A 27,567-nucleotide genomic window follows, 5' to 3' on the forward strand; every position below is an offset into this window, starting at 1 on the left:
GCAGTGTCTAAAAGCAGGTGCCACCTTTGTGGATCAGTATTGTGTTTCTGGGTGACACACTGCTGAGATTGCTTCCCTGGGTTCAGAGCTCCTTTTATCATTTTTTTACAGAAAGGAAGGCTGTTAATCTTGGGACCAGATACAAACACACAGCATCTGGGAGTGCGAATGCTTAGCTGGCTGGGGGATTGGCGCTATACCTGCGGTTGCTTAGAGAAGCCCTAGGAGTTGTTTTAACTTAATGGCTGTCTCCAACAGCTCCCCATAGACCAGAGCCTGAGCACAGAGCTCTCTGATCATATTCTCTTCCCATTTCCTGGTAGAAGCTATTGGTGGAATCTCCCATTGCATCCGAGTGCTGGGTAATCTGCTGTGTTCAAGCCTCTTTATGCTACCACACTGCATAATTTAAAGCAGGACGATTGCTTAGGTTTAGCAAGCCCCATAAGAGAGGTTTCTTCAGTGTTTCGTCGTAGCAGGTTTGTGCTTGTAGCGCTGAAGAGTATTACTCTTGGCGTGTACCAAACATAATTTCAGCAAGGGACAAGGAGATATTTACAGAATCTTCCATGAAATTAAACTCTATTCAATCAGTTTCTTCAAGCACTTACCTTCCATTTTGAGGTAATAAAAGCAGTGGTAAAACACTGAATTTATACACTAGATTTGTATCCAGATCGTTTGAAAAATAGCAAGATAAAACACATTTTTTTTCCCAGCTTCTGTTAAGCGTGCCTTATGTGACCATTCATGTAACTGACCTTTTTTCTGTAATGACAAACTCGCCTACTAGCACATGTATCAGTAGCAAATGTACATCTAGAAAAAGGAAAACAAGAAAAAAACAAGAGGGAATGTAAAATCTTGGAAAAAGAAAGTGTCAGTGACTTAAACAGAAAGGAAGGTTATTTACAGAAGGGCTTGGAAACACTGATTTATAAAGCAACTTAGTTTTCTAATGAAAATTAAACGACTCTTCTGCTTCTTTTGTAAAAAGGTAAGAATAATGAGCACAGTATGCCCGTATTTTTTGTTGTAACTCAATTAATACAACACAGTGTTGAAGACCAGTGGTAAATCCAGCCTGCCATATATAGGAAATATAATTGCCTGGTATTACGAGCTTTGAAGTAAAATAACTTCATTTAAATACTTAAGGGCTTTGAAAGATTCAAGTGCAGCAGGAATAATATGATTTTAACACCATGCTGGGAATTATTTCATTCTTTCTTGTGAAAAAAAAATGTATTTCACATTGAAGTTTTATTGCAGATTCCTCTTCAATTGTCAGTGTTTTCATAGCAAGCCAGTGTCTGGAAGCCAAAACTTAGTGCAAGCTGCTGGTTTTCTCTGCATCTCCAGAGCTCCACCATGTCTAGAGACAGTACAGCCATGGCCTCAACCTTCTGGTTGTCCAGGTCCACGTTAGTTTACGTGTGTGAGTGGTTTAGCTGCACGTGGTCCTGTGGAAGCGTGCTCTTTTCCCAAAGTACCCAGCTGTTTTTCTTCAACTTCTCCCTTCTCAACCAAAATAGTACCGGCAGCGTGACAATCACCGATGCTAAGAAGCATCCTCTTCCTCCTTGTCTCTGCTTCATCTCCCTTTGCTACCTGCTCGAGCTGTAAATGTACCTGCTGCCCTAAAGGCATTCCTCTCTCGAATTAGCATGCCGTCGGAGTGCCTGACCGAGAAAGAGACCCCCAGTCAGTCAAATGCAGAGCCCTTCAGGACTCTGTAAAAATTTATTATAAACCACTATTCATTTTTAAATACCTCTTGTAACTGGAGAAAGGGTGACCCCATCATTTCCTTCTGGAGCGGTCCTGCTGAAGGAGGCTGTTACCACCACTTCCCTCCGTTATTGTACAGAACTGACCATCTCTGCCGCGCTGTGACCTGAAGCATGCAGCTGTCAAGGGATGTCTTGATTTCTGCTTGTGAAAAAGTTATTTCCATTCCCCGTGAAGGCTGGTATCAGGGAAGGAGGTTAGGAGTATCAGAATCTAAATGTACAAGGAGCCTGGGGATTGAGGTGGGTTTGCGGAGATGTCGTATTAATTCAGAGGGTCAGCTGTTCTGAAGGCAGCGACAGCGCAGGGACCAAAGAAAAGGCCTCTTTATATTTATCTTCTTCTCAGGATGAAGTTTAGACAAGTCTCCGGATGCTAGGGTGGGAATCTGAACATAAACAGTTGGTGTTTGGATGTTGCTGTTTAAATCAGAAGCCTACAGGGAAAGCAGTTTGGCAGCCAAGCCCTATATTGGCCACCTCAAAAATGAGCGTATGTAGGATTAGGGACCGCATTCGTTCAGCCTAGGCTTCAGCGTACCTGTACTTGCTTTATTCCTGGTGTGGAGCTGGCTTTCTTTGCGGAACCTGCACCTTTTTGGAGGTGCTGCAGTGGTTTGATCCTGGAAGCAAACAGATTGTCCTGCCTGTTGAAGCGCAGCTCAGCAGACTCTTTTCTTTCCCTTGCAGACCCTCTGGACCACGAGCCTGCTATTTCTCCCTTGCTCCCACGGAAGGAGAGGGTGGCTCTGGAGAGCAGCTTGAATGAAGACGAGAGGCTGCTTCCGAAAGACAAGAAGCCCAACCTCTTCAGTGCCCTGATCAAGAAGAAGAAGAAGACTGCCCCTACCCCTCCGAAGCGGAGCAGTTCCTTCAGAGAGATGGACGGCCACTCGGACCGCAAGGCGGGTGGGGAGGAGGAGGGCAGGGATGCTGGCAACGGGGCTTTCACTGCGCCTCCCGCAGATGCAGGTGAGCCCTCCAAATTTCAGAGCCCGAGCAACGGGGCTGGTGTCACCAACGGGGTTGTCGCCGGGAACTCTGGATTTTTATCTCCTCACTTACGGAAGAAGTCCAGCACGATGAGCATCAGTCGGGGGGTGGCCGGCGAGGAGGAGAGCAGTTCCAACTCCAGCAAGCGTTTCTTAAGGTCCTGCTCAGCCTCCTGCGTGCCCCACGGAGCCAAGGACACCGAGTGGAAATCCGTGACTCTGCCTCGGGATCTGCAGTCCACGGGACGCCAGTTCGATTCCTCCACTTTTGGGGGGCACAAAAGCGAAAAGCCAGCACTGCCTCGGAAGCGGGCAAACGAGGCCAAGACTGACATTGCTGTCAGGGGGACAGTGACCCCTCCTCCACGGCTGCTTAAGAAAAACGAAGAGACCACTGACGATGTGTTCAAAGACGCAGAGTCGAGTCCTGGCTCCAGCCCTCCGACTCTGACGCCGAAACTCGGCCGTAGGCAGCCTGCTGCCCCTCCTTCCTCCAGCGTGCTGCACAAGGACGATGGAGTCAAATCCAGTGCCTTAGGTACCACTGTGACAACGGACCAAGGCTCTGCTGCCAAACCCAACTCTGCTGGGTTTGCAGGTGCCAACAAGGCTTCTGAGGAGCCCCGGCTGAGGAGGCTCAAGCAGACCTCGGAGTCGGCAGGGAAGGACAAAGGGAAGTTATCGAAGCTGAAACCAGCCCCTCCGCTTCCGCTCTCTTCGTCCTCCGTTGGCAAGCCTGGAAAAGTGTCTCACAGTCCCAGCCACGAAGCAGCAGCAGATGCGGTGTCGGGTCCGAAATCCAAACAGTTGACTCAGGTTGCAGATGCTGCGAGCAGCGATGCTGTCAAGCCAAACCAGTCCGGGGAAGGCGTGAAGAAGCTGGGGATCCCCTCCGTACCAAAGCCACAGTCCTCCACAAAGCTGCTGATGAGCACGGCAACCCCAGCTGCCTCTTCCTCGTCTGTGCCCTCCGCCCCAGGCGGGGAGCAGCCGTCGTCTACGGCCTTCATCCCTCTCATATCCACCAGGGTCTCTCTGCGGAAGACCCGGCAGCCCCCAGAGAGGATCGCCAGTGGCACCATCACGAAAGGGGTGGTGCTGGAAAGCACGGAGGCTCTCCGGCTCGCCATTAGCAAGAACTCGGAACAAATGGCGAGCCACAGCACTGTCTTGGAGGCCGGCAAGAACCTCTACACCTTCTGCGTGAGCTACGTGGACTCCATTCAGCAGATGAGGAACAAATTTGCCTTTCGGGAGGCCATCAATAAGCTGGAGAACAACCTACGGGAGCTTCAGATCTGCCCAGCGACGGCTGGCAGCGGTCCTGCAGCCACCCAGGACTTTAGCAAACTTCTCAGTTCGGTGAAAGAAATCAGCGACATTGTTCAGAGGTAGCAGAAGCCAGGTGTAAAAAAAAAAAACAAAAAGAATAAATCACAGTGGGCCAAAGTCAACTGTTGAGAGAGTAACAGCATGTGCGGACTGACAAAGGACTGGGGCGTTCAGGATAGGGCTGTGCAAAAGCCACAGGCTGTTTGTGGATGCCCCAGCTCCAAAGAGCAGGGCTGTGCTCAAGAGGCACTTTCCACCCTCTTGGCCCAGATTCCCTGCGTTTCATTTACTCGTAATCGTCTTGTCTGTGGAGTTCCTGCCTTGTGGACTACAAGTCTAAGTGCTGATGTCACATCATGCCTTTTTATTAATATTTTATTGCTCTGGACAGACTGCTAAGACTGACGCCAGACTGATGGACACTGAGATGCCATCCTCCTCAGGAGGACTTCCTACTGCATTTTCATGCCCTCCCTCTGCCCCGCTGTGCAGAAGGACTGGTGTTTGAATAGCAATATAACCATTGCGTTTCTCGGGAGAGTTGCAGCACGTGTCCCCAAATCTGACATTTACCTGGCATTAATGCAACACACCTGGAGCTTGGGAGAGGAGGGGGGGAAGTCCTTAATGTAACTTTTTAAAATGATAGAATGCTACAAGTGATGTTTACCCGAATTCTTCCTACGATTCCACCTGCTGCCCTTTGTATCTGTGTTTTCAGCATTTTCTTAACGTTTTTGAGCCCAGGTGAGTTGCTTGGGCTCAAACTGTTACAGACAGCCCCCACTCACGTAGTGGCACGGGAACTTGTCTGCAGGTCTCCTCGGCGGCGATAAAATGGACTGGAGAAGGTCCAAAGAAGGACGTTGCTGTTGCACTCTCATTATACCTAACATTAATTGGGGTGGAGGGTTGCAGAGCAGGCCTGGGAGCAGTGGGCTGGTGCTGAGCAAGGCATCGCTCCGTCAGTGACGGGAGGGGATAGCTTAGGGTGAGTTCAGAGATACCACTGTGCCTCCAGCAGTTGCTTCAGTTGAGCTTGCGCATCACGGATGGGCAAGAACTGCTGTTTCTCTAGGTGAATTTCCAGCCTTTTTTTTATGCTGTGAGCGGAGGTGGGACCTGGCTTCTGCGCTCCTGTAGAGACCGGTGCTTTGCGGGGCCGCGGTGCTGCCCTTGCCAGGCCGGCGCTGGGTCCCCTCGAAGAGCTCGGCTGCCAGTGCTTAGGGGTTGAAACCATCGCTACCTTTGTGCTTCGTTCCACCCAGCATCGTACAAGGAGCTGTGAAGACTGCAGACACCTCTCTTTGGGTAGGTCTCCCGAGGAAGCTGCCAGCAGGGCTCCTGGGCTTCCTTCCCAAGGTCCTGTGACCTTCCCGACTAACGCAACACGACTGGGAACTAACTGTGACTCGTGACCATAGTGAAAGAACAAGGTTTAGGGCTATTAACAGTGCAATTTAACTCTTAACAGTTCCAAACAAGAGAAGAAAAAAAAAAAAGGCATTTTCTATGTCCTGTCCCCTGTAACTCTTGTGGCCCCTCTTGTGTATCTTAAACACTAATTGCCTTCCATTGTATTTTATTCTGTTCTCTTTGGAACTGTTCGTTTTGTATATGATTTCTAGTAGTTCACTCTTGTGTGTTCACGCCACTCCTCGCCCTCACGACCAGCCATGACTTAACACGTGACAAATGTTTAAAAGAAACTACACACTTCTGCCACAGGCTGCCTTTAAAATGTAAGGAAAAGAAAAAAAAAAAACTTGGACTGTCTCTTTCCTGGAGGTACTGTTTTTACTTTGATAACATATTGTGCCACTATATTATACATTTGTATCTCGTTATTACACACTTTTGTAGACTTGTCTTTTTTACAGTGTGTAAATAGCTCTGTCCTTCATCTCTGTGACACTTCGGGGGGTCGTTTCCCCTTTAACTCGGTCCGGTACAGATGGTTTCTGTACGCGACTTCCAGTTCTGCCTCCTCTCTTTTCTCTCTCTCTCATTTTTTTGATTTATTTTTTATTCCAGTCTCTCTCGCGTAGTGTATTTAAAAATAAATCAATGTTGAGGAAGACCTGTGTTTGTCTGTTAACAAATATTTTCAAACCCAGCTACCTCTGCTGAGACCCCCCATCCGAAAAGAGTCGATCCCGGTGTGAGCGCCTCGCCGGGGCCCCTCGGCACGGCGGCTGCTCAGAGCAGGCAGCAGCGCCTTTCCACACGCTTTGATCTAGCTCTGAAAAGTCAGGAGAGAAAAAAAGACGCACGGAATAAACACTGCCATCACCTGTTTTGAGGCAAACACTTTGCTGTTTTCTTTTTTTTGGGGATTTAAGTCATAGATTTGGTTTTAAACATCTTGTTAATTGCTCGTATTCTGTAATTCTGCTGCCGTTGTTGGGTTTTGTTTTTTTCTTTTTTCCCTTCTCCCTCCTCTGCTGTGAAGTGCCCCGTGAGTTTCCCTCCTCCTGCTGTCCAGGTGAGCAGGGGTGAGGCAGGGGGGCGCAGCTTCCCCCTCCTCCCAGGCGGCGCCGCCACGCCATGTGGCCGCGGTGCTCACTTTGCAGGTTGTCTGTCTGAAATCTGGGAGTCGTGATGTTTCCAAACGTCCGTCTTCGTTGCCTGCCTTCAGACCACCAGCAAACGTCAAAGGAGGGATCGGATCTGGGTGCCAAGCTGTGCTTAAAACGCGGCCCTCCGGCTCGCTACATGGAGATGCTCACGAACAAAAGGGGATGAGAAGGAAAGGAGGGCAGTGAGTGGTGTGCCTGAGGTCCTGCAGAGTTGCTCGGTGATGTTTTGGGGTTACAGCCCTGCTTGCCCCGTTTCTAACCCCCTCAACAACTCCCAGGTGAAATCTGCCAGCCCTGGCACAGGGGATGCCCGGCAGGCAGGGGGACGTGGGGGCTCCTCAGGAGGCTTGTCTGTGTCGGGCTGCTTCCAGGTTAGCATGGAAGAGACGATGAGGAGCAGGAGGATGCTGTTGGCAAGTGTAAGTTAGTCAATGGCCTGCACTTGGCAAGGCTCAAACTTTTTCGGCCAGGTGGTGGTGGCCGATAAACGCGTGCTCGAAGCTGCAAGGGGTTCCTGGCTGGTTTGTGACGATGACCCATGGCAAAAATCAGTGCCCAGGCTGCTCTTTGTATGCGTCTCTGCCATAAAGACTGGGATGTGGCAAATTTGGGGCTGGGGCAAGATGGAGACGAGACCTGTCCCGGAATACAACCGTGCTGTGATCCCATCCCTGCTCGCAGGGGAGCGGTGTGGGATGGCAGAGGTCAGGGACCTGGCTGGGGAAAGCCCTGGGATGCGCGGGGTTGGGAGTGAAGGAGCAGGATTAAAGGCTAAATTTAGCTGCGTACAGTAGGAGTTGATTTAACAGATCGATGCATTTAACAGTTTGATTGCTCCAATTTTCAAGGCTATTGAGCTTGAAAGTGAGAGTGCTCTAGGGGAAAAATAGCTGTGTTTGTGTTTTTGTTTTGCTTTTTGTGTCTTTGAAATTACAATGTTCGCTCTTTTAAGTTTTCCTTTAATGTCATCCTGCTTTTTTTCGACTAGCTGCTTGTCATAAGATGTAAAACGTGGTCAGTGTTTCGCGCTCAACTCTTTCTCAACAGCTAAAGATAGGCTGGCGGGGCAGGGATGCTGCAGGACAAGTGGCGCTCAGGTGCACGGAGCTCTGCCCGCCCGGGGATGGTCTGGGGCCAGCTGAGAGCCTCTCCTTGTCTGATATTAATCCCTCCACGATGAAGGGAGAGGAAAATGTGCCTAATCTCCATGTCACGGCTGCGGAGAGGATCGTCCCATCAGGTGTGAGCAGGCTGGTGGTGGGCTGGGGGCCGATCCCGGTGCGGCTGGGCTGCTCGCCGGGAGCGAGGCGATGCCGGCACAGCCCTGGTACCCCAACAGGACACTCCGGGTGCTCCCGGCGGAGCCCTGCGAGTCCTTTGACTGCTTGTTGTGGTGGGGATTGCTGCTGGGTGTTTTTCGGTGGTGGATCCAGCTCGGCAGGAAGCTTACCTGCGAGCCGGGCTGCGCCGAGCTGCTTTCGCAGCAGTCGGCCCCCCCTGTCAAAGGCTGTGCGTTTGTACTAAAACCGACACGGGTCCTGTCTTTCTCGCGGAGCTGCGGTGCTCGGTGACCCAGTTATGATGCATTAGCACCCGTTATGGGTCCCCTGCACACAATTAAATCGGGCTCTTTCTCTGCAGAGCCTCCGTTGGGTTTCTGTGATTTGCGTTGTGCACTCCGGCCACGCTGCGGGGCTGCTCTGGGCGGAGGAGAGGCGAGGGGAGACCCTGAGCAGCCACCAGGACAGAGCCCATGGGTGGAGATGGGGCTGGGGTGCCAGCAGGGCTGTACCTGGCCCAGGGGAGGGTAACGGGGAGCTTCACAGGGGGCTGAGCACTTGCTCCCAGCACTTTTCCATTCATTTTTACCCCCCCCCGGTAAAAGCACCGGCTTTTACTTTTTGGTAAGTTACAGGAAGGGTTTTTGTGCCTCGGTCAGAGCCGTGCCGTGCACGGCGTGCTTTTGGTGTGCTGCTCCGAGCCCCTTCCCCACTACACCCAGCGCTGCGGGGCCGGGGCTCTGCTGGCCCCAGCCGGGCTCCCAAACCTCCCCTGCCCTCCCTCCCTTCGCCAGTGCAGGGTAAAATTGATCAGTGCGCATTTATTGACCATTTGTACACTCCAAAGAAAGGAGGGGGGGGGGGAAGAAACGTTGCCATAGAAACATTGATACAGCTCCCCATCTCCTGCAGGGGGGGTCCAGAGGAGCCGCGGAGGGCCTGGAGATTTTGGGGTTGGGGGTCAGGCTGGGCTCAGCACCCCCAGTGCCAACCACCAGCACCAAACCGCGGTATCCCCCGCGTCCCCGCAAGCCTGGAGTCCTGCCCGCTCTGCGCCCTCACTCTGCACCCCTGCAGCCCCCGGGGCAGCCTGTCCCACTGTCTGTCCGTCCATCTGTCTGTCCTCCGGTGCCTGCCTGACCCACGGACAGCGTCCTCCTGCCGTTCACAGCTCAGCCTGCTCCAGCCTTCGGCTACAGCCCCATCCTGCTGCGAGAGCAGCTCGCGCCGGCCCCGCGGCGCGGTGTTAAGTGCTGTCTGCCTGATGGATATTACAATGCGCCTCTCGGAGACTGATTTTTTTTTTTTTCTCCTCCTCCAACCAAGTCCTGACACAGTCTTTGATTTTGAGGGTGCAATTTAGCGCTCGCAAATAATTGCCCTGCTACATTTTCGTGCCTGCAATGAAATATTAGCAGTCGTTGGGCGCCTAACTTGCCCTCGGTGCCTGCAAGCCAGGTAGCTGGGCTGCTGATTGCGAATATCTCTGCCTGCGGCGGCAGGCACAAGAGCAAACGGCGCTGTTGGCGTTGGCAGAGCTAAATCTGCCAAGAGGAGGAGAAGGCAGGCGCTGAGGAGCCGGGCTTGTTCTTCACGGCCGTGGGTGTGCGAGCTTTTTGGGGAGCTCTGTCCCCAGCCGTACCTTTGGCGGGGGGGGGATTGGAGCGCCAGGGGTGGGTGCCTTCAGCCTCCCCGCACCCGGGGGCTTCTGCAGCAGCTCGGCTGAGCAGGGGTGGCCGCGGGAAGGAAGGAGCCCAGTTTTTAGGGAGGCCGTGGGGTGCCTGGACGAGGACGCTGGAGGTCGGTCATCGCCATCACACCCGCTGGGGATGGGTCTCTGCGTCGGCTCAGGGCTGGCGAGGCAGGGGCAGATTTGCCTGCTCACGTGGGGATTTCTGAGGATAAGATTTTTCTCGAGCCCCGCTGCTTTGTCCCGGTTCACCCGCAGGAGCTGACTCTCCTCAGTGGCATCTTGACACTAAGCAGAATTTGCTGCCGGAGGGACTGCTCGTCAACCAGGAGGAGAGCAGCGGCTCGGCGAGGAGCTGGAGCCCTGCTCCTCACCCGCAGCCGTGCTGGGGACACCCGCTCCCAACAGCCCCCCCGGGACTGTCCCCACGTCCTTACCCCCCCGCCATCCTCCAGCCCCCCTCTGCCTGGCCCCGCTGCTCCCAGCACGGCGTCCCCAGCCCGGCTCAGGCCGTGACCCCGGGGAGGGGACATGGGGCACCCTCCTCTTCCTCCGCTGGGGCTGGGGGAGCCGGGGCAGGGCCGCAAGCAGAGCAAACGTGGTGCCCCCCCATTTCCCCACGGGAATCCCAGCAGCAGCCCCTCCGCGGCGTCCTTTGGTCCGAGCAAACCCAGGCGAGACGGCAGGAGAGGAGGGGCTGCGGCACACCTCCCGGGGCGCCCTGCAGGAGGTGGGGGGGCCAGGCCCTGGCCCTCACCTCCCGAAGCGGAAGGTGAAGCCGCCTTTCTTCCTGCTGTAGCCGTTGAGCTCCTCGGCCAGGTTCCCCAGCGTGCCCCCGCGTTTCTCGCCCCCGGCCGGCAGCGGTGCGGGACCCTCCTGCCTGCCCGGCCGCCCCCGCGGGCCCCCGCGCTGGGTGCCGTAGCCCTGCAGCTCCCGGGCGATGCCGAGCAGGGTGCTCAGCTCCTCGCTTCGCCTCCGCTTCGGATTCGCCCACCAGCAGGGACCGGGGTCCTCGGCCACCACGTCTTGGCAGCTCGGCTTGAGCGCGGGTCCCTCCGCGGGGCGCCGGGGCTCCTGCTGCTCGCCGGGAGGGAAGCAGGCCCCGAGGGTCAGCAGGAAGAGGCAGGACAGCGAGTAGGGTGCTCTCATCTGGGGGAAGCACAGCAAGGGAGGGACACAGTAAGTAACACAGCATCTTGCAGCCACAGAAGGGCTGCGTATGGTTGGCACACGCTTCCCACCCCACGGTGGGCGAGTATTGCCTGTCCTCGTGCTGATACAGAGCAGCCACCCCAAAATCTGCTGCAGCACCCACCCAGCACCTGCCATAAAACCTTGCTGGCTCCTCCAAGCCTGCGGGAGGGCTGCTCTGCACCCCCGTCTCCTTCCGACCCGCTCCCCTTGATGGCAGCGGCCCCGTGCTCCCAAATTCCAGCCCTTGCAGCTGCTGCCCTCGGCTCGGGCTGGCTGAGCGGGGCTGTTAGCGGGGCCGGCTGATGGCAGCTGCAGCCGCCTGCTCCTCTTAGAGGCACCGCGGGGAGGACTTAAGTGCGTTCACCTGAGCAGTCCTCGGCTTCCAAATGTGCCGCTCCCACCCGCGGCGCCCCGGTAATGCCTGCGCAGGGGAAGGTGCTGGCCATCCCTCTGCGTTATGGGGCCGGGGGCGCCCCGCTGGCGGCAGCGTCGGCTGAGCAGCACGGGGGTGACCTTGAGCACCGGCAGGGCTCCTCTGCCGCCCCTTCCTCCTGCTGCAGAACCTCAGAGAGGGGAAGTGGCGTTTTTATTTTTTATGTTTTCTTCCCTTTTTTTTTTTTTTTTTTCTTGCAGGAGATGTTGCCTTAAAATTCACCGCCAGTAATGGGGGCTGGGGTGCCTGCTCCATAAAATGTGGGGCTGCTGTGGGTGCTTTGCTCTCTTGCAGCAGCCCCCACCGAACCCGAAACCAGCTCCCCCACCTGCCCCGCTTTGCTTTGGGGTGCTCCATTGCCTCACCTGCACCTTGCCACCGTTTTGGGCTCTCCCAGAGTGAAGCCAAACCACTCCAGGAAGCCAGCGTGAGGTGCGTCAACCCCATCCCCATCCCCAGACCCTCCTGCGGCTGCCTGTGACCCCTGTTCCCGGAGCCCTCGCAGCTCCTGGAGCCCTGGCAGCTCCCGGTGCCACGCGGCCGCGGGCCACTCACCTTCTGCCTCAGGCGATGCCCAGCTCTTGGCCTGGCCCCGCTCTGCGCCCCCCCCAGCACCTGCCCAGACTGAGCCAGCCAGCCCGCTCCTCTCCCCATTAAATACCCGCGGGTGCTAATTGCGGCGTGCCCTCGCATACCAGAGGCCGGGAGGCTGGCGGGGAGGTGGCTGCAGAGGCGGCCGGGGGGCACGGGGGGGATGCTGATTAACGCGCCGCCTTCGTTGGCTGCCTCGTTTGGCGGGGAGGCTGAGCAGGAGCAGGGCTCTCCGTTGGCTTTGAGCCAGCGGTATCAATGCTCATGGGCAGCAGGGGCTGCTTGGGGGCACGAGTGTCCCCCACCCCTGGGGCTGTGCGTGCCCACCTGTGGCTGTTGAAGGTCCTGGATGCGTGTGCAGACCCTACAGTGTGCGTGGGCACCGGTGGAGGCTCCGAAACCTGCTCAGGATCTGGCCCCAGATGGAAACACACCCAAGCGCCCTCCTCAGCCCCGGTGCCAGGACGTGGTCCCGGCAGCGTGGTGCCAGCGTCCCCAGCAGGGCTGGGATGGAGGGCGAGGACTGGGTTCCTCCTTCCCTGATGAACCACAGCAGCTCAGCATCATCTCCCCCTGGGCTCAGCAGTGGGCTCGGGGTCCCTGTGGGGTTTCGAAGGGCTGCCCGGACGGTGACACCAGTCCCTTTGGGGAGCTGGGACCCGCCCGATGTCACCGCAGGGAGGTGGCCCCACACCACGAGGTGGGCACGGCCGCGTGGAGGCGGACACGCAGGGTAACGATGAGTTCCTTTTATTAAGGAGTTCAGAAAGTCCACACGGACGGCGCTGGACACCACTCACACACGATGGAGACTTCACGGCACGGCAAAACAACACGACCCGACGGGGAGGTAGGTGGCGAGGCTCCGGCCCCGTGAGCCACCCGCGCTGCCCCTTCCCGTCCCCAGCACGAGGCCATGGCCGTGCCGTCCCCATGCGTCCCCGCTGCCCCCCGGCCACCCCTGCCTGCCCCGCGGCGGGGAGGTGGCACCGCAGGAGCCTTTGTCCCAAACCGGGGCCACGGAGCGCCGTGCATGTTCCTGGTGTTAATCCTGGGAAATCCGGCACCTCGGGTCGTGCAATTCAAACCAAACTCGTTGGGAGTCCTGGGTGAGACGGGCAGTTACACGGGGAAGTGCTACCGACACACTGCACACACGACGCCCCCTCCCCAGCCCCCAGAAGCTCCCACGACGGGGACGCCGAGCACGAGCTCCGGGTCCTTCTCCCCGGAGGCAAACGCTATAAAACTGGCTACGTCTAATCCACGGAAATAAACGAGCTAAAAGCAAATTTGGGGCACGGCTGCCTTCCCTGCAGCCCCTTCCCGGGGATGCCGGGAGCCCCTCGGGAGCTGCTGGGGGGCTCCTGCCCCTGTGCTGGGTGGGGAAAGCCACCGCGGAGCTCCCCATATCGCCCTGGTTCAGGCACCCAGCCCGGCTGGCTGCCCGGGTAGGGATGGAGCTGGGCTGATGGCGGCTGCCTGCGCTCGCAGCTCGTCCCCATCGAGTGGGGAAATGTCCCTGGCAAAGGGCAGAGCTGGGGGGGGGGGGGGGGCCGAGCACATCGCTTGTCCCCGCTCCCCCAGTGGGGCAGGGGGATGGAGAATCGCCTGGCGGGTGAGAGGGCTCGTCCAGCACCGCCTCGCAGGGGAAGGCTTAAAAAAAGGAGCACGTAGGGAAGTGCAAAGCTGCCAGGAGGATGAGGCTTTGATCTCACGGTGCCTCCAGTCCCCAGGCAGTGGGGGCAGCGGGGGGCAGCAGGGGCTGTCCTCCCCTCAGGGAGCACCTCCCCGGGGTGCTCCGGCTGCGCTCCGCAGGGCAGGGTCCGGTGCAGGGGCTCCTCTCCTCATTGCTGCTGGAAATATCACAAAGGGTGCAAGGGTCCCGGCTTCCCCTTCCCCTCCCTGCTCCCGCACAGGCTTTGTTGGGGGCTTTCTTTGGGCAGAAGCCCCCTGGAGTCCTTGCCAGAGCCTGTCCCTCTCCCCATCGCTGCCCGTGCCCAGGGGGTCGGGGTTGCTGCACCCCTCGGCGGGTCGGCGGCGCGGGGCAGAGCCTGGCTGCGGCTGCAGCCCCGTTATCAGGGTCCTGCAGATGCTAAGCCCCACGCAGGGCTGCTTTCTGCAAAACCTTAATGGGATTTGAAGAAACGAAAGGCTTTGAATATCTGCAGGTGCAGAGCCGGAGCGAGGCTCATCGGGGATGGAAATGAACGCGGGGCCCCAGGCTGGGGGCTCGCAGGGGGAGGTGTGTGCTGGCCGAAGCGGGAGGATTCGGGCAAGGTCGCAGCTTTTGGATGGTGAAAATCCAACGTGAGTCCGAGCGGGTCCTGTCGGCAGGGAGGGGCTGCGTGGGGCAGGCAGGTGCCGGGAGGCGAGCCTTCCTCGCTTCCTCCTCCTCCTCCTGCTCTCCGCTTCCCCGATGCCACCAAAACGGCTTTGTGCGGTGCTCGGCTGCAGGCATCCGTCCCTGCAGCACCGTGCCCGTGTGTTCGGGGTGTCCGTGAGCGGGGACAGGCGGCCAGCCCGGCTGCACGCCCCAGCCCGGCGGGAACAGCGAGGTTTGGACGTGTCCCCCCCAGCTGCAAGGACAGGGGATGGGGAGAGGGGAGCATTCGCAGGGCAGAGAAGGAGCCACAGGTGTGGTGATGCGAGCACAGGGGCTCCAGCCCCGCAGAGCCCTCCCCATCGCCAGCAGCACTGCGGGGGCTCTGTTGGTCCCCCCAAGTGGCCGCCAGCCCCGCGCCTGCTTGGCCAGGCTGCTTATAGATGTCCATGCCCACCGTGGGGACAAGCAGAGGGGACCAGCCTGGCACAACCACACGGCTCAGCCCCCCCAGCACCTCTCCCCAAATCCCCGCTGCACTGCAAGCGGCTTGGGGAGGGGGCACCCATCTCGGCAGGGAGTGGGGGGCACGGGATCAACACAGACACCTGGGGAAAAAGCTGCCGCCCCTGGGGGAAGATGCTCCCAAGGGACACCGGGGGAGGAGGGCAGCCTGGGGTGCGCTGGGAGGACGGGGAGACAGGGGCACGGGGCGCTGGGGAAGGGCAGGGGCTGGGGGGGAGCTCGTGCCATCCACTAATTCTCCTCCCGGACAGGCCGGATCTTCATCTCGGTGAACTTGAGGGAGTACTGCCAGCCCGTCCAGGAGGACCACTCGATGCCGTCGGCGTAGGAGCTGTGGTGGCCCTTGAGGTACTGCCCGTTGAGGTTGGAGGTGTGGCAGTTGCGGTACCACCAGGCGCCGTGGTAGAAGGACGCGCAGTTGTTCTCCGAGTGGTCGTTGTCCAGGTCCTTGGTGGTGAACTTCATCCCGTTGTGCTTCAGGAAGGAGTCTCCTGCCGCAGGGTAAAGGAGCCGTGAAGGGCTCTTCCCACCCCTCTCCCTGGAGGACCCCTTGTCCCTGGGGATCCCACACACCCCAGTGGGGTTCCCCGGTGCCGTACGGGTCGCTCAGGCTCACCCGCTGTGCCGATACCCAACAGCAGTCACTGTCCTGCTTCCAACCCTCTGCAGACGCAGACACAGTCCCAGCGAGGGGTTTTGGTGCCCTGCAGGGCCACGCACGTTCCCGACACCCTACCTGCCGTCCCCGAGTAGTCGGCGATGGAGACGGGGTACCCGTCCTCCTCGGGGTCGACGGAGAAGAGCCCCACGCCGAAGCTGCCGTAGTGCGCGAAGGCGGTGCCGTTGTCGAAGTCCTCCAGGTCGATGCGGAGCTCGTAGGTGCCCTGCACGGTCAGCACGTGGATCCGCTTCAGCCCTGCGGCGGGGGGGACGGGGTGAGCACGGGGTGTATCCAGGGGGGTTCCCCCGGGAAAGGGGCACAAGGTGGGATGCAGCAGCTCCCCCCCCGCCCCTGCTCCGCTGGCCAAAAACGTGCACGCAGCCTGCAGGCAAACAGCCCCGCCACTTCCCTGCCTGCTGCTGCCCTTTTGCAGCCACCCCATGTGTCATGTCCCCCCCTCCGTGGCCAGGCAGCATCTGGGGGTTTGGGTTCAGCCCTGTGTGCAGGAAATCCAGCCCCGAGGGGCTGCCACCCACCCACCTAACCAGTGCTCTCCCGTCAGCTTGCCGAAGCCGTCCCGGTACGCTTCCCAGCCACGGAAGAAGTTCACCGAGCCGTCCTCCCGCCGCTGGAACACCTGGGGAGACACGGGGGGGGGTCAGCCGTGGGGTGCTCCGAGCCCAAGCTGCTCCTGGCCATACTGCTCCTTGTCCCGCTGCCTCATTAGGCCCAGCAAAAATTAAACCCTTCCCAAATTAAACCCTTCGGGCTCGGTTATTCTGTAGGGATGCCGGAGCGAGCAGCTCCCAGGCGATGCTGGGTCATTACCCCCCGGGGACAGGTGGGTCACTTCAAATAGGATTTAACTCAATGCCCCCCCGGGATGTGGAGCAGAGCTCGTGCCTCAGCTCTCCGTGCCACCCAGACCTGGGCCAGCTCGGGGCTCAGCCTGTTTTTTTCTGTCCGGAGCCACCCCTTTTCCTCCCCTGTCTGCTCATCAGCGTTTCACGCCCTGTGCGTTTCAACCCCTTTTATCATGATTTTGAGTTTGATTTATTGACAGCAATCCAGAAAACGCTGCTCCGTGTCCGACCATTTGAACGTAATTAAGCCTCCAGCTCCAGATTAATTGCATTAAACTTGGCCGCCCCCGCCTGCCTGCAGGGGAATCGAAGCCGGCGGGACGGCCCCGCAGCGCTGCGCTCCCCTGGGTGCTGGGGGGCTCGGGGGAGCTGCCCGGCGCTGAGCACCTGAGCACCCAAGAACCCAGGCTGGGCTGTCCCCGCAAGCAGGGCCACCTCTCCAGGATGCTCCTGTCCTTCTGTGGCACAGTGCCATGGCACATGTGGGATTTTACCCCTCTAAAATGGCCGCTGCATGTCCCGGAGCCGCTCTCCATGGGGACGGACCCCCAGCTCCTGCCCCCCGTGCAGTTTTGGGGCTGGGCGCTGACGGAGACGCCTTGTGTGCAGGTGCAGCGCCATCCTCGGCGCGGCGTGGCGCTGATCCTGCTGTACTTACCTTCTAGAATTAGAGCCTTAATTTTTATCCCCGCGTTGAGCACTTGAGAAGCCGCGGCTAAGCCCATTAAAGGGGCTTTCTGGGCGCTTGGCAGGCGAGGGGGTGGCGCGGCTGGCTGGGGGCCCCGAGCTGATTTTCCCCGGCCAAGGCTGGCTCCGAGCGCTGCCGCGTGGGGAAGGCAGCGGAGGCGATGCCGATGCTCCCGTTTAATCGGCTTTGACCCGAGGTTGTAAATAGGCCAATTGCCCGAGTGGTGCTCAGGAAAGCGTGCGGGACACGGCTTCATTAGCTGAGCCTCGGCACAGTGCGGTGATTACCGAGGCGCCTGCAGCTTAGGGCTGGCACGGGGCTCTCCCAGCACCAGAGCAGCCCTTGGTGCCCCACGATCCCCAAAATTGGCTCCGAGAGTCTCCAAACTGCCTTGCACCCTGCGCTGGGAGGGCGCCAGAGCTCCTGCAGCCTTTTGGGTCTCCTGCGCCCTCCTCTTCACCTCTTGTCCCTCCTGCTGCATCCCTGGTGCGCCCACCAGGCAGGGATGCGCTGGCTTTTGGTGAGCAGCTCGGGGTGCTGCTGCCGTCCCGCTCCCTGCCGTGCGCCTCCGGCAGGGGGACGCTGCAGGGGGGACGTGGGGACAGCAGCGGGGCCGGGGGCTGCAGGTGAGAAACGGGCTGGGGGAGCAGCATCTCTGCGAGCAGCGCGGGCTCCCTGCTCTTTTCCTCCCCATAAAATATGCATCACCCCCTCTTAAGCAAAAAGGATTTCCTTCCCCTCTTTAAAGCCTAGGCTGAAATATTCATCGCCCCAGCTCGCTGCCTCCTCGGGTCGTTGGGAGCTCACTGGAGCAAGGCAGACCCCGGAAAGGCACGGGCCCAGAAAAGTGAGTAAAATAAAGAAAAAAGGAGCGCCAGCCTCTGCCTGCAGCCAGGCTGGGAAGTCTCGGTGCTGCAGCCCCGGCGCTGCTGCTGCGAGGTTCGGTCAGCCCGTGGGCACCACTGCAATTAAACCCAGCACTAAGCACAGGGCACGGATGCTCCCGCTCACCGAGGGACAGAGACCTGGCCATGCACTGCAGCTGGTGGCAGAGGTGTCCCCAAGGCTGGTGGCACACCCAAAATAATGTCTTCCCCTCTGTCTCCACCTTCGTGCTGCCCTGCTGACAGCGAGTGCCCCCCTGTGCTGCCAGCTCCCTTTTCTGCCAGGATCTACTTTTCAGCTATGCAAAGTACATGGGAAACAGCCCCAAACTGCTTCCATCGCTCGCACAGCGCCGGGGACAGTAGGGAGTGGAAAAAGCATCCCACGTCCCCTGGGTGCCCAGCCCCGGGCTGGATGTGGCCGTCACGTTGTGCCGTGGGGAGCTGAGCCGTGGCACGGGGAGCTGCACAGAGCTGTCCTGGGGACGGGGAGCGAGCGGGCACCCTCGGGGCGAGGGGACGTGGTGGTGACCCCGTGGGGACGGGGAGACGCTGGTGGGTGACCCCCAGCCGGGTTTCTCTCCCAGCAGGACATCGGCACGGCTCTGCCCCTGCCCTGTCTCCGCAGGCTCCGAGCCTCCCTTGCAGCCTCGAGCTTAGCTCAGCAGCTCCCAAGTCAAAATTGATTCAGCTGCTTCCACCCACCCACCCACATGCAAATAAGCCCAAATGTCAGGAGTAATCGCTCCAGAGGAGGAGGGGAGGGAAATTTCCCAGGCTCTGCACCAAGGCACCCAGCCGGGGCTTACCTGGCGCCCCCGTGGGTGCGTGCCCGTGGACCCCGACACATCCCCAGCCCCATGGGAGATGGGTGGGATCCGCCCCCCCCCCCAAGCCCTGGGGGTACACCTGCGAGCCTGCACTGCAGAAAAACCCAGAGAAAGGGAGGCAAAGCTGGGCTGGTGCCATGCCTCGAGGCAAGGAGCCAGGGCGAGTGCCCCACTCCCTGCTCCGGGTGCTGCATCCCCAAAGCGCCGGGACTTTGGCTCCGTGGTCCCCAGCTGAGGTCAAGATGCATGGTGCTGCCTGGGGTAAAATCATTCACTTTGCACCCTCCCCAGCCCAGCTGGAGCCCTCCCAGCTGCAGCAGCTTTAAATAAACCTCTGAGTGGCTGGCTAATCACCTTGGGCTGCTCTTCAGGCAGCTCCTGAGTGTATGGCTGGGGGAGGCTGTGTGTAGGCTTTGCCAGGACCCCCTGCACCTTGGGAAAGGAGCGGGTCCCCCCCCCTTTCCTTCTGTGATCCCCCAGCATCCAGGGTCCCTGTGCTGTGCCTCGATTTCCCTGCTGGAGCTGCCGCTACGGACCCGGCTGCGCACGACAGGTTGCTCCTGCCTGGGGTGGGCTCCGGGCAGAGCGAGGCCGAAGGCTCATCAGCCCCCCAAGGGCAGGGGGGCTAAGCTCCCTCCTGGCACCGCTCAAAGCTGCTTAGGGGAAGCAGATCGCGGGGATTTATTTCCTAGAGCGCCCAGCTGGAGGGGCGCGGGGCGGCTCGGCTCAGCCAGCGTGTCCTTGGGGGGAGGCTGCCTGCCCCCGGGGTCAGCACCCTTGGGTCCCTGCGAGGTGGCACCCTGACACCCCCGGCAGTGCCCCCCTGGGTGGGGGCACCCAAGCGGACCTGGCTGAGGAGGGTCCCTGGGTCGGGGGGGTGTGATTGCGTCCCCCTGCCCGCTCCGTGCCGCATTACTGCGATTTCGGGGCTGTCGCGGCATTGCAGCAAAGCGAAGTGGACAAGGCGAGTTAATCAGTGGTGCAGGCGCCCCGGGGTGCCCCTTTGTCAGCTGAGGCGAAATGAGCTGGGGCTGGGGGCATCCCGGGCTCTGGAGGGGGCAGGGAGGGCACGAAGCCATCCTCTGAGCTTCCAAAAAACGGTGCAGAAAGCCCCGGTCACCCCCGATGCCCTTTGGGCAGGGGCTGGGGGATGTTGGCTGTGATGGAGGGCAGAGCAGGTGTTCGTGGCTCCCAAGAACATTTCTCCTGATGTCCTCTGGCCTCATCTCGGGCAGCCTGGTTTTGGGGTGCTGCCTGAGCACCCCACTCGGGTCTGCTGGCTCCCTGCTACCTGGTTTGCCTTCACTGCCATGGTTTGCCCTGCTCCCGTGCACCGCATCCAGCAAAACGCTGCGCAGAGCCAGGCACGAGCTCACACCACCCAGCAGGACGCGGGGACGGGGCGAGCACAGCCATTTGCCCCGTTGCATCCCATCCTGGGACCAGCCCTGCTGGGAAGGACGGGCTCCATCACAGCTCACGGCTCCATCACCAAGCTCCAGCCCCAGCAGCGCGTCCTGAGCCGGTGCCAGGTCCCAGTGCACAGCCAAGCCCCGTCCCCCGAGAGCGACGTCTCCAGCCCACAGCCCCCCTGTCCCCGCGTGGGGACGTTGCCCCGCTCACCGTCCAGCCACCGCCGTCCGTCGTCATGTCGCAGTAGACCTGGAAGCCCGAGGGGTCGTGCGTGGGGAAGATGGAGTAAATCCCATCCTCTTGCTGTCCGCTCGCGTAGATGTCAAAGCAGTCTCGGGGCCGGGAGCCTGGAGCGGGGCACGGGGATGGGGTGGGAAAGAGGGAGGCTGGTTAATTAATGAGCTAATTTCAGGGCTTACCGTTTCTTCCAGGCTCTCGACCGTGCTGCCAGCTCTCATTGCCTCGCTCTTTCCATCCTCTCAGGCAAGCAGTGCTGGGGGGGACACAGCCACCATGGGGCAGGGACCGTCCCCAGGATCCCTGCGATGCCCAGGGCTGGCGGGTCCCAGCTGGGGAGGAGGGAGCCAGAGGCAGCCGCAGGCAGGGCACGGACACGTGCTGCCGGCCCCGGGGCCATCTCAGCCTCATCCCAACCCACGGTTTGAATGCCATGGAGGGAGAAGGGTCACTTCTGCACGTCCGTGGGGAATAGACAGAGGTAAAGTGGCTTTTGGGCTGGCTTCGCAGGCTGTCTTAGGGATAGCTGGGGGCTGCATGGTGAGAAACCCCATCCTGGGCACATCTCCCTCCTGCCCAGGTCCCCCCCACCGCACTCAGTGCTCTCCAGGCTGGGTTCCCCATCTCGGGTTTGTTTCTCCCTCCCCTTTTCCCAGTAAGGGACATGCCGAGGGCCGCCCCGTGGCAGCGCCCTCTCCCCGGGCAGGATGAGGACCCCGTCTCACCGTTGGAGCAGCCGCGGGGCCGCGCTCCCCGGGCCGGGGCTCGCTGCAGGTCGGCCTTGAGCCGGGGCCGGGCACCGCCGCGCTCCTTCTGCAGCGTGTCGAGCACGTCGCTGACGGAGCTCACCAGCCGAGCCATGTTGGTCTGGCTCTCCGAGAGCAGCTGCACGTGAGGGGGACACGGGAGGGTGACAAATCGTGATTAAATGTGATTTAGGCCCCCTTCTACCCGCAGCAGAGCAGCTCCTCCGTCCCCATGCAGCGAGGATGCTCTGCCCGCTCCCTCGGTTCCCTGCAGGCAGCAACGCCACCAGCCAGGGCACGAGGTGGGAACATGAAAGCCACAACAGACCCCAAGCAGCCCCTCGGGTGCTTTCCAGCCTGGCGGGGTCTTCTCTGGGCTGGAGAAACGCAGCCCCTGGTGCGTCGGTGCAGGCGGGCACAAGGAGCATCCATCCCTGGGTGACCTGGGGGAGCCGGGGGTGGCAGCAGGAGCCGTGTCCTGAGCCAGCCTCTGGCTCTGCCTTCCCCCGAGGTGACCCGGCCGGGAGAGGCAGGCGAGGTGAGGGCAGGCGGGAGCAGGGCAGCAGAGCTGAGCCCAGCGGCACCGATCGAGCGGCTGCAGGAGGTGACAGAGGGACGGGCACCCAGCCGTGAGCCGGACCTGCAGCATCCTGGCAGCTCTGCCCTACCCAGGTAAGGTTTTGGTGCCATCCAGGGGGGTTTGGGACTGCGAATTGGGCAGGGCAGAGGTGCAGTTGGTGAGCAGGGCTCTGGGCTGGTTATTGCATGAGCAGGGAGGGGAAATCCCCCCAGTGCCCGCTCGGCTATGCCCAGAGGTGCTGAGCCACACCTGGAGCAGGGAGCTGGGCACGGAGACCCTAAATGGCTGCAGACGTTGTTGCATCAACCCCAGCTCCTCTCCGTTGGAGCTGCTCCCTCTACACAGGCCAGGGCGACAGCCAAGTCCCCAAGCAGCGCCGCGGGGCTGCACCCACCTGGATGAGCCTGCCCTGCTCGCCCTGCAGGGCGCTCAGCTCCTGCCCCATGGCGCTGTGCCCCTTCTTGAGGCCGTCGCAGTCGGCGCGCAGCTGGGCGGCGTGCGTCAGCAGCTTGGCCACCTCGTCGGCCACGGTGACCAGCAGGGCCTTCTGCTGCCCCTTGGTGGCCTTGGCCTCGGCGTCGTGGTCGGAGAGGGCGCGCAGCAGGGAGCTCTGCAGCCCCTCCAGGCGCCCGAAGCTCCCCGCCTGGTCGGGGCAGTTGGGGTCGATGAAGATGTTGATGCGGGAGCTGTCGGCCTTCTCGATGGTGACCAGCGCGTTGGCCTCCTCGGGGTTGGTGCTGATGACAGGGGGCGGCTCGGTGCCGGGCGTGTGGTAGTGGTTCATGAAGAGGATGGCCCCCGTCACCGTCACCGCCAGGAGGACGGCCACCGAGAGCAGCACGGTGCACAGGACGTACCCGCAGCTCATCCTCTGGGGACACACAGACAGATGCCATCGGGACCCATCCGGACAGACCTCAGGACCCACCACCCCGCTGCCCTTCTGCCACGAGGTGGGTTCGGACCCTCAGGGGACAGGAGCTGGGCTCAGCCCCGGGGTTTACACCCGCTGCAGAGCGCTTTTGGTCCCGTGCAAAGCCCGGAGGGGGGCCCTGCCTTCGTGCCCTGTTTTCGGGCAGGCAGTCCCAGCAGGGCACTGGTTCCCTGGGGGGAAGAACTGGGATGAGACCCCCAGAAGACCCCCTGGGAGAAGGGGGGGTGGCTGGCACCTAGAGGACAGCGGAGAGGCCGGCTGTGGGCTTTTCCTGAGGGGTGGCATTCTGCATGTGCCTTGCATCCGTGCCCATGGGTTGGACCCACACCTCTGCGACGGGTCCAGCAGCGAGGGAGGTGACGTTGTGCACCAGAGAGGGGGACACAGGGACCCCAGGGACCCCAGGGGAGCCCTGCGGCCCTGCCAGGGCTGGAGGGGCACGGGCGAGATCAGTGAGCAAAGCTGCTAAAAACGCCTGGGAGACGGAGGTATGAAATAATAAAGAGAGCGAATGGTGCCGCGGCCGCGTGCTGCCGCTCGCATGTTTTATTTAACAGGCGATGCTCAGCCAGAACAGCCCCAGCTCCAGGGAGGTGCGTGCGGGCTCCCCGCTGCCCTGTGCGTGCACAAATATGGGGAGAAATGGGGAAAAAAACGCCTCCTGTGCGCCCCGGAGCGGGGACCTGGGGAAAGCAAGGGGGTGATGAGAGCAAGCACGGGACATCCCCAGCTGGAGCCACGCTGAGCACCGCGGGGGACCTGCTCCGGGCGGGGAGCTCCCTGCTCCAGGGAGCCCCACGTTCCCATCCCCTTTGCTCCGTCCCTGTCCCCGGAGAGGAGCAGAGCAGCTCCCAAAGCCCTCGGCTCACAGCGAGAGCCTCTTCTTGCACAGCACGGAGCACGATGCTGTCAGCACGGAGGGCGCAAGCTGCCACCCACCCTGTCAGCTCCCGTCCCCCCGCTGCCTCCCCCCTTCCCATTACACCTGCGGGACAGAGGCTGTGATTTTCCCCTGACCCCAGCCGCAGCTGTCACAAGGAATTGCAGGGCTGCCAGAAAGCCGCCTATTCGCAGAGACAAAGACTACTTTCTCCAGGAATGAGAGGAAAATTGCTGCATCTGCAAAGATTTCCCAGGCCCTGTCCCCTCCCGTGCACATCTATCTGGAGTGACACCTTCCTTCAAGCACCCTTCACTCACGCTCCTGCAACCATTTGCATTAAGGTGACCCCCAGCTGCAGCGGATGGGGAGGGCCCGGGGGGGGGCCACAGCTGCCCCCCAGCCCCAGGGGATGCTCTGGGTTTGTTCCCCGGAGCACGGGGTGAGGCTGGCGATGGGAACGGCGCTGGGCTGCGTGGGAGCCACCCCGCAGGGAGCACCTTAAGGAGGCAGCCCCAAAGCCTGCTGTGTGCGTTAGGAGGAAATGTCACGGCATTAAGGGGAGCTTTTGGCAAGAGGGGGGGTTGCTGTGTGCTTGTACACAGGGGTGGGGACGGGGACAGGGGCAGGGACCGGGGGCTCATCCTCGGAGTGCTTCTGCCCACGGGATGGGGCAGTGGGAGATGGAGGCAGGAGGTGCCCATCGCTGGCAGCCCCCTGGGGACAGTTGGGACCCGTCCCCTGCGAGCACAGCAGCCAAAGGACGGCCGCTGAGCGGAGGCACTTGTTGGGATACTGGGGACCTGCGGGACGAGCAGTGACAGTGCCACCACGGCTGTCCCACCCCCAGCTCTGCGCCCGCCTGTCCTGCACTGGGTTGCTCCGACCCTGCGCCCCGCCCCCCCCCTTCATTGATGTCCTGCTGGGACAGGCTGCGACCCCCGAGGGAACCAGCTGGCAGCGATGGGCTTCAATCAACAGCGCCGCAGGCATATGATGTGCTGCTTCCCACAGCTGCAAATCCCACGTGGGCTCCGACGCCACGAGCCTGCGGGTCTGCCCAGGAGCTGCACCCTGCTCTTCTCCAGCCTTCGAGCCCCGACACCGCGGGGCAGTGGGGGGGGACACGAGCCCTTTGCAAAGCAGCCCCTCCGCTCACAGCCACGCCACACCGAGCGGTGACAGTGTTACAGGTCCCCCAGCATTTCGCTGGCAGGTTGTGTTACCTGGCAACCTGCGGTGGGGAGAGGAAGGGAAACTCATCCGGCGGCACCAGGAGCGCTCCCAGCTGGGTGGGGGTCTCCCGAGCCCCCCCGCTCGGCAGCCACCACGGCAGCGAGCCCGGCTCCCAGCACGGGGCCCTGCAAATGCCGCGTCCCCCAGGGCTCCGAGGGATTCTGCTGTCCACCGCGGGGCTTCGAGCTCGTGGATCTTCTTGCTGAGGCTTTTGGGCAGCTGTAGGACATCCCTCTGCTGGCCTGATGGACACCCTGCTTGTTGATGTCCCCCTCGCCGTCAGGCTGGATCTCCTCATGTCCCCAAATCACTTCTTCCTGAGGAGCGAGTGGAGCTTCTTCATCTGCAAACCTGCTCTGGGTGGAGGTGCGTGAGGCTGTGGTGGTGCCAGTCCCTGCTGCGCTCCCCGTGGGCGCAGAATCCCGCTGGGAAGTCGGGCGCCGGCCCTGCAGCGACACCGAGCCGCGGAGGAGAGCAAGGTTTGGCAGATGGATGGAGCCGTGGCGGTGCCCATGGCGGCCTCGTGTACAGGTCCCTGCAGCCGGTGGCCTCCGAGCTGACGTCTGATGGCAGCGGCACCGGGAGCAGTCGGAGCAGACCCGCTGCTTCCCTCCCGAGCCAAGGCCGAGCCCAGTCCTCTGCATGCTGAGGAGCAGCTGGATGCACGTGGAGCATGGAGAAGACAGCCCCATAGAGCTGGCGCTGAGGATCCTGCTCCTTCTTTAGCCCTCCGAAGGGCTCAGAGCACCCTGGAGAGCCAGCATGGAGGGGGAGCAAAAGCTCCCGCACCCCAAGCGCTGGTCGGTGTCTCCACCCACGGCCACCGTGCCCATGGGGTGGTCCCAGCAGCACCAGTGCCCAGCACCAGCCCAGCAAGTGGCCACACTGGGCGCAGGATGCACCAGCTGCAGGGAGGGAAGGACAGGAGCTGGCTTGTCCCCAGGCAGCCGCTGTGGAGATGGAGCCAAGGATGGAGAGCGGTGCTGGGAGAGGCTGAGCTTCGCTGTGGGGCTGCTCTTCGAGGAGGAGGCGCCCTTTGCTCCAGCCAGCCGCTGCTCTTTGCTGCGGGCTCACCAGGCAGGGCCACGGGGAGAGCTCTGGGACAGAGGCAGTGACTGCTGGGGGCTCCCCCCCGTGAGCCGTGCCCCAGCTGGGTACGATCCAGGCCCCCAGTGGTGCTTCTCAGCAGGGTTTGCATCAGCCAGCCCCTGCTGCTGGGGCAATCTGCAGCCCAGCCACCCCGTGCTGCCAGGTCCTTCTGGCCCCAGAGGAGCCCCAGGACAGCGAGGGCCGTTCCATCCCCACCCAAAGGCACAGCTTGCTGCTCAGGCAGCTCCTTGGGCGTCCCAGCTGCTTGTCCTGCTCTTCCCCTGCCCCGCCAGGCTGAAGCAACCTCGCTCCAGCCCCTCTCCTCCTCTCCTCTTCTCGCAGAGCTGCTCCCCGTGGGGCGCGGGGCTGTGCTGGAGACGCGTCCCAGCACCCTGCTGCTCCCTGCCCATCCCAGCACCCTGCTCTGCTTCTCACAGACACGGCACAGACCTGAATCCTGCTACCTGCTCTCCTCCGTGCTCACAGCCTGATGCTGCTGCTCCTACGGCGCGGCGCGGAGAGAGGAGCAGGCTGGCGAGCGCGCCGGAGCTGCCTGGCTGCGGGTGAGCGCGCAGGGACGGCTCTGTGCCGGAGCCTCCGGGAGCTGGGAGCAAACTCTGCATCCTCTGCAAAGCCCAAACAGCTCCAGGCTGTGCCGTCCAGCCCCATGGGGTGCCAGACCCATTGAAAGGGAAGGGCGAAAAGCAAGTGACAGGCGTGGGGATGAGTGTGCCACCACTGTGCCTGCTCCCCGCAGACCCTCTCCGGGCAGTGGGGTGCGGAGGGAAGCCAGATGATAGAGGCTGCTGCTGCCCCCCTGCTCCCAGCTCCATCCCTCGACTCTCGGGCAGGGTCGGGACCATCTCCCTCATTTCCCCCGGCCCTTTGCAGCCCCGCTCGCCCCCGCACCGCGTGCCTTCGCCCCCAGCCCTGCCTGGCGTGGGGTGCGAGGCAGCCACGTGCCCCGGCCGTGCTTCCCTGCCTGCCCCACGGCTTCGGGCTCGGCTGGGGGAACCGACACACGCGTGGCCGCTGGTGCAAGTGGGCACGGGCACCCACGCATCACCCTGCTCCGCACCCCGCCGGCCCGTCCCCCAAAACCTGACCGCCTTCGGAGAGGGAGAGGGAGAGGCAGGAGAGGGGCAGGTTGTGGTTGGGGGGGGCGAGGAAATAAAGGCAGGCGGCCGGCTCTGGCTGCAGCACGGCCGCCAAACCCCCTCCAGGAGGTGATTTCGGAGGTGATTTAAGCGGTTGAGCAGCGGCGTTGTGTGACAGCCCCGGAGCGTTCCCGGCGCACGGAGGGATGCGCCCCCGGCTGGGAATAAAGCACCGCGGGGGGGGTTTGACGGGAGGCAGCGAGCCCGGAGCCTCCCTTTGGGCTCTCCCCGGGAGGAGGACGCTCCCCCAAGGCGGGGGGGGGGGGACCGGGAGCCCCCCGAGCGGGGCTGCCCCGGGCGAGAAGTTGGGGAGGGGGCCCCCCCCCCCCTTTCCGCCTCCCCCCGGCCCGGTGCCGTCCCGCCGCCCCCGGCTCGCCCCGTACCTGCGCTTTCTCCTGCTGCCCGTCCTCAAGTTGCGAGGCTCCTCCCATGGTTTTCCAGCGCTCGTTCCCCATCGCGCCGCAACTTCGGGCCAAGTCCCCGAGCCCCCTCCCCGGGCGCAGCCCCGCAGCCGCCGCCGCGCAGCCGGAGCGGGAGGACGGGGGGAGGAGGAGGAGGAGGAGGAGGAGGAGGACGGGAGGAAGAGGAGGGAGGAGGCCACGGGCACGGACGCGGGGGTGGGTCTTCCCTCCCGGCAGCC

General features: G+C 61.4%; 2 protein-coding genes across 6 annotated transcripts in view; one reads left to right on the forward strand and one right to left on the reverse strand.

The window, feature by feature from the left end:
- The window catches only part of ABL1 (ABL proto-oncogene 1, non-receptor tyrosine kinase), a 75,739-nt gene extending 69,547 nt beyond the window's left edge, over nucleotides 1-6,192 (forward strand). For all 5 annotated transcript variants that reach the window (XM_040531161.1, XM_040531160.1, XM_040531162.1 and 2 more), the window contains one exon: nucleotides 2,481-6,192. In XM_040531161.1, the coding sequence (XP_040387095.1) occupies nucleotides 2,481-4,177 (1,697 nt within the window). In that variant the 3' untranslated portion in view covers nucleotides 4,178-6,192. The remainder of the gene's footprint in view (nucleotides 1-2,480) is intronic.
- Nucleotides 6,193-12,619: 6,427 nt separating this feature from the next.
- FIBCD1 (fibrinogen C domain containing 1) lies at nucleotides 12,620-27,507 on the reverse strand. The gene is made up of 7 exons (XM_040531889.1): nucleotides 27,311-27,507; nucleotides 22,026-22,502; nucleotides 21,031-21,190; nucleotides 20,279-20,415; nucleotides 15,931-16,027; nucleotides 15,466-15,645; nucleotides 12,620-15,220 (listed from the first exon to the last, which is right to left on the reverse strand). Exons 1-7 carry the CDS (start codon nucleotides 27,380-27,382, stop codon nucleotides 14,961-14,963), a joined length of 1,383 nt encoding a protein of 460 aa, XP_040387823.1. The 5' UTR covers nucleotides 27,383-27,507; the 3' UTR covers nucleotides 12,620-14,960.
- Nucleotides 27,508-27,567: the final 60 nt, after the last annotated feature.

Source organism: Cygnus olor, chromosome 19, assembly GCF_009769625.2.
Source record: "Cygnus olor isolate bCygOlo1 chromosome 19, bCygOlo1.pri.v2, whole genome shotgun sequence".
Classification (NCBI taxonomy): domain Eukaryota; kingdom Metazoa; phylum Chordata; class Aves; order Anseriformes; family Anatidae; genus Cygnus; species Cygnus olor.

Coding starts and splice junctions, on each gene's coding strand:
- FIBCD1 (XM_040531889.1), bottom strand. CDS start 27,382: ATGGGGAACGAGCGCTGGAAAACCATGGGAGGAGCCTCGCAACTTGAG. Junction 21,191..22,025: donor AGCAGGGCAGGCTCATCCAG/GTGGGTGCAGCC, acceptor CCTCACGTGCAG/CTGCTCTCGGAGAGCCAGAC. Junction 20,416..21,030: donor GCCCCGCGGCTGCTCCAACG/GTGAGACGGGGT, acceptor GCCCCGCTCCAG/GCTCCCGGCCCCGAGACTGC.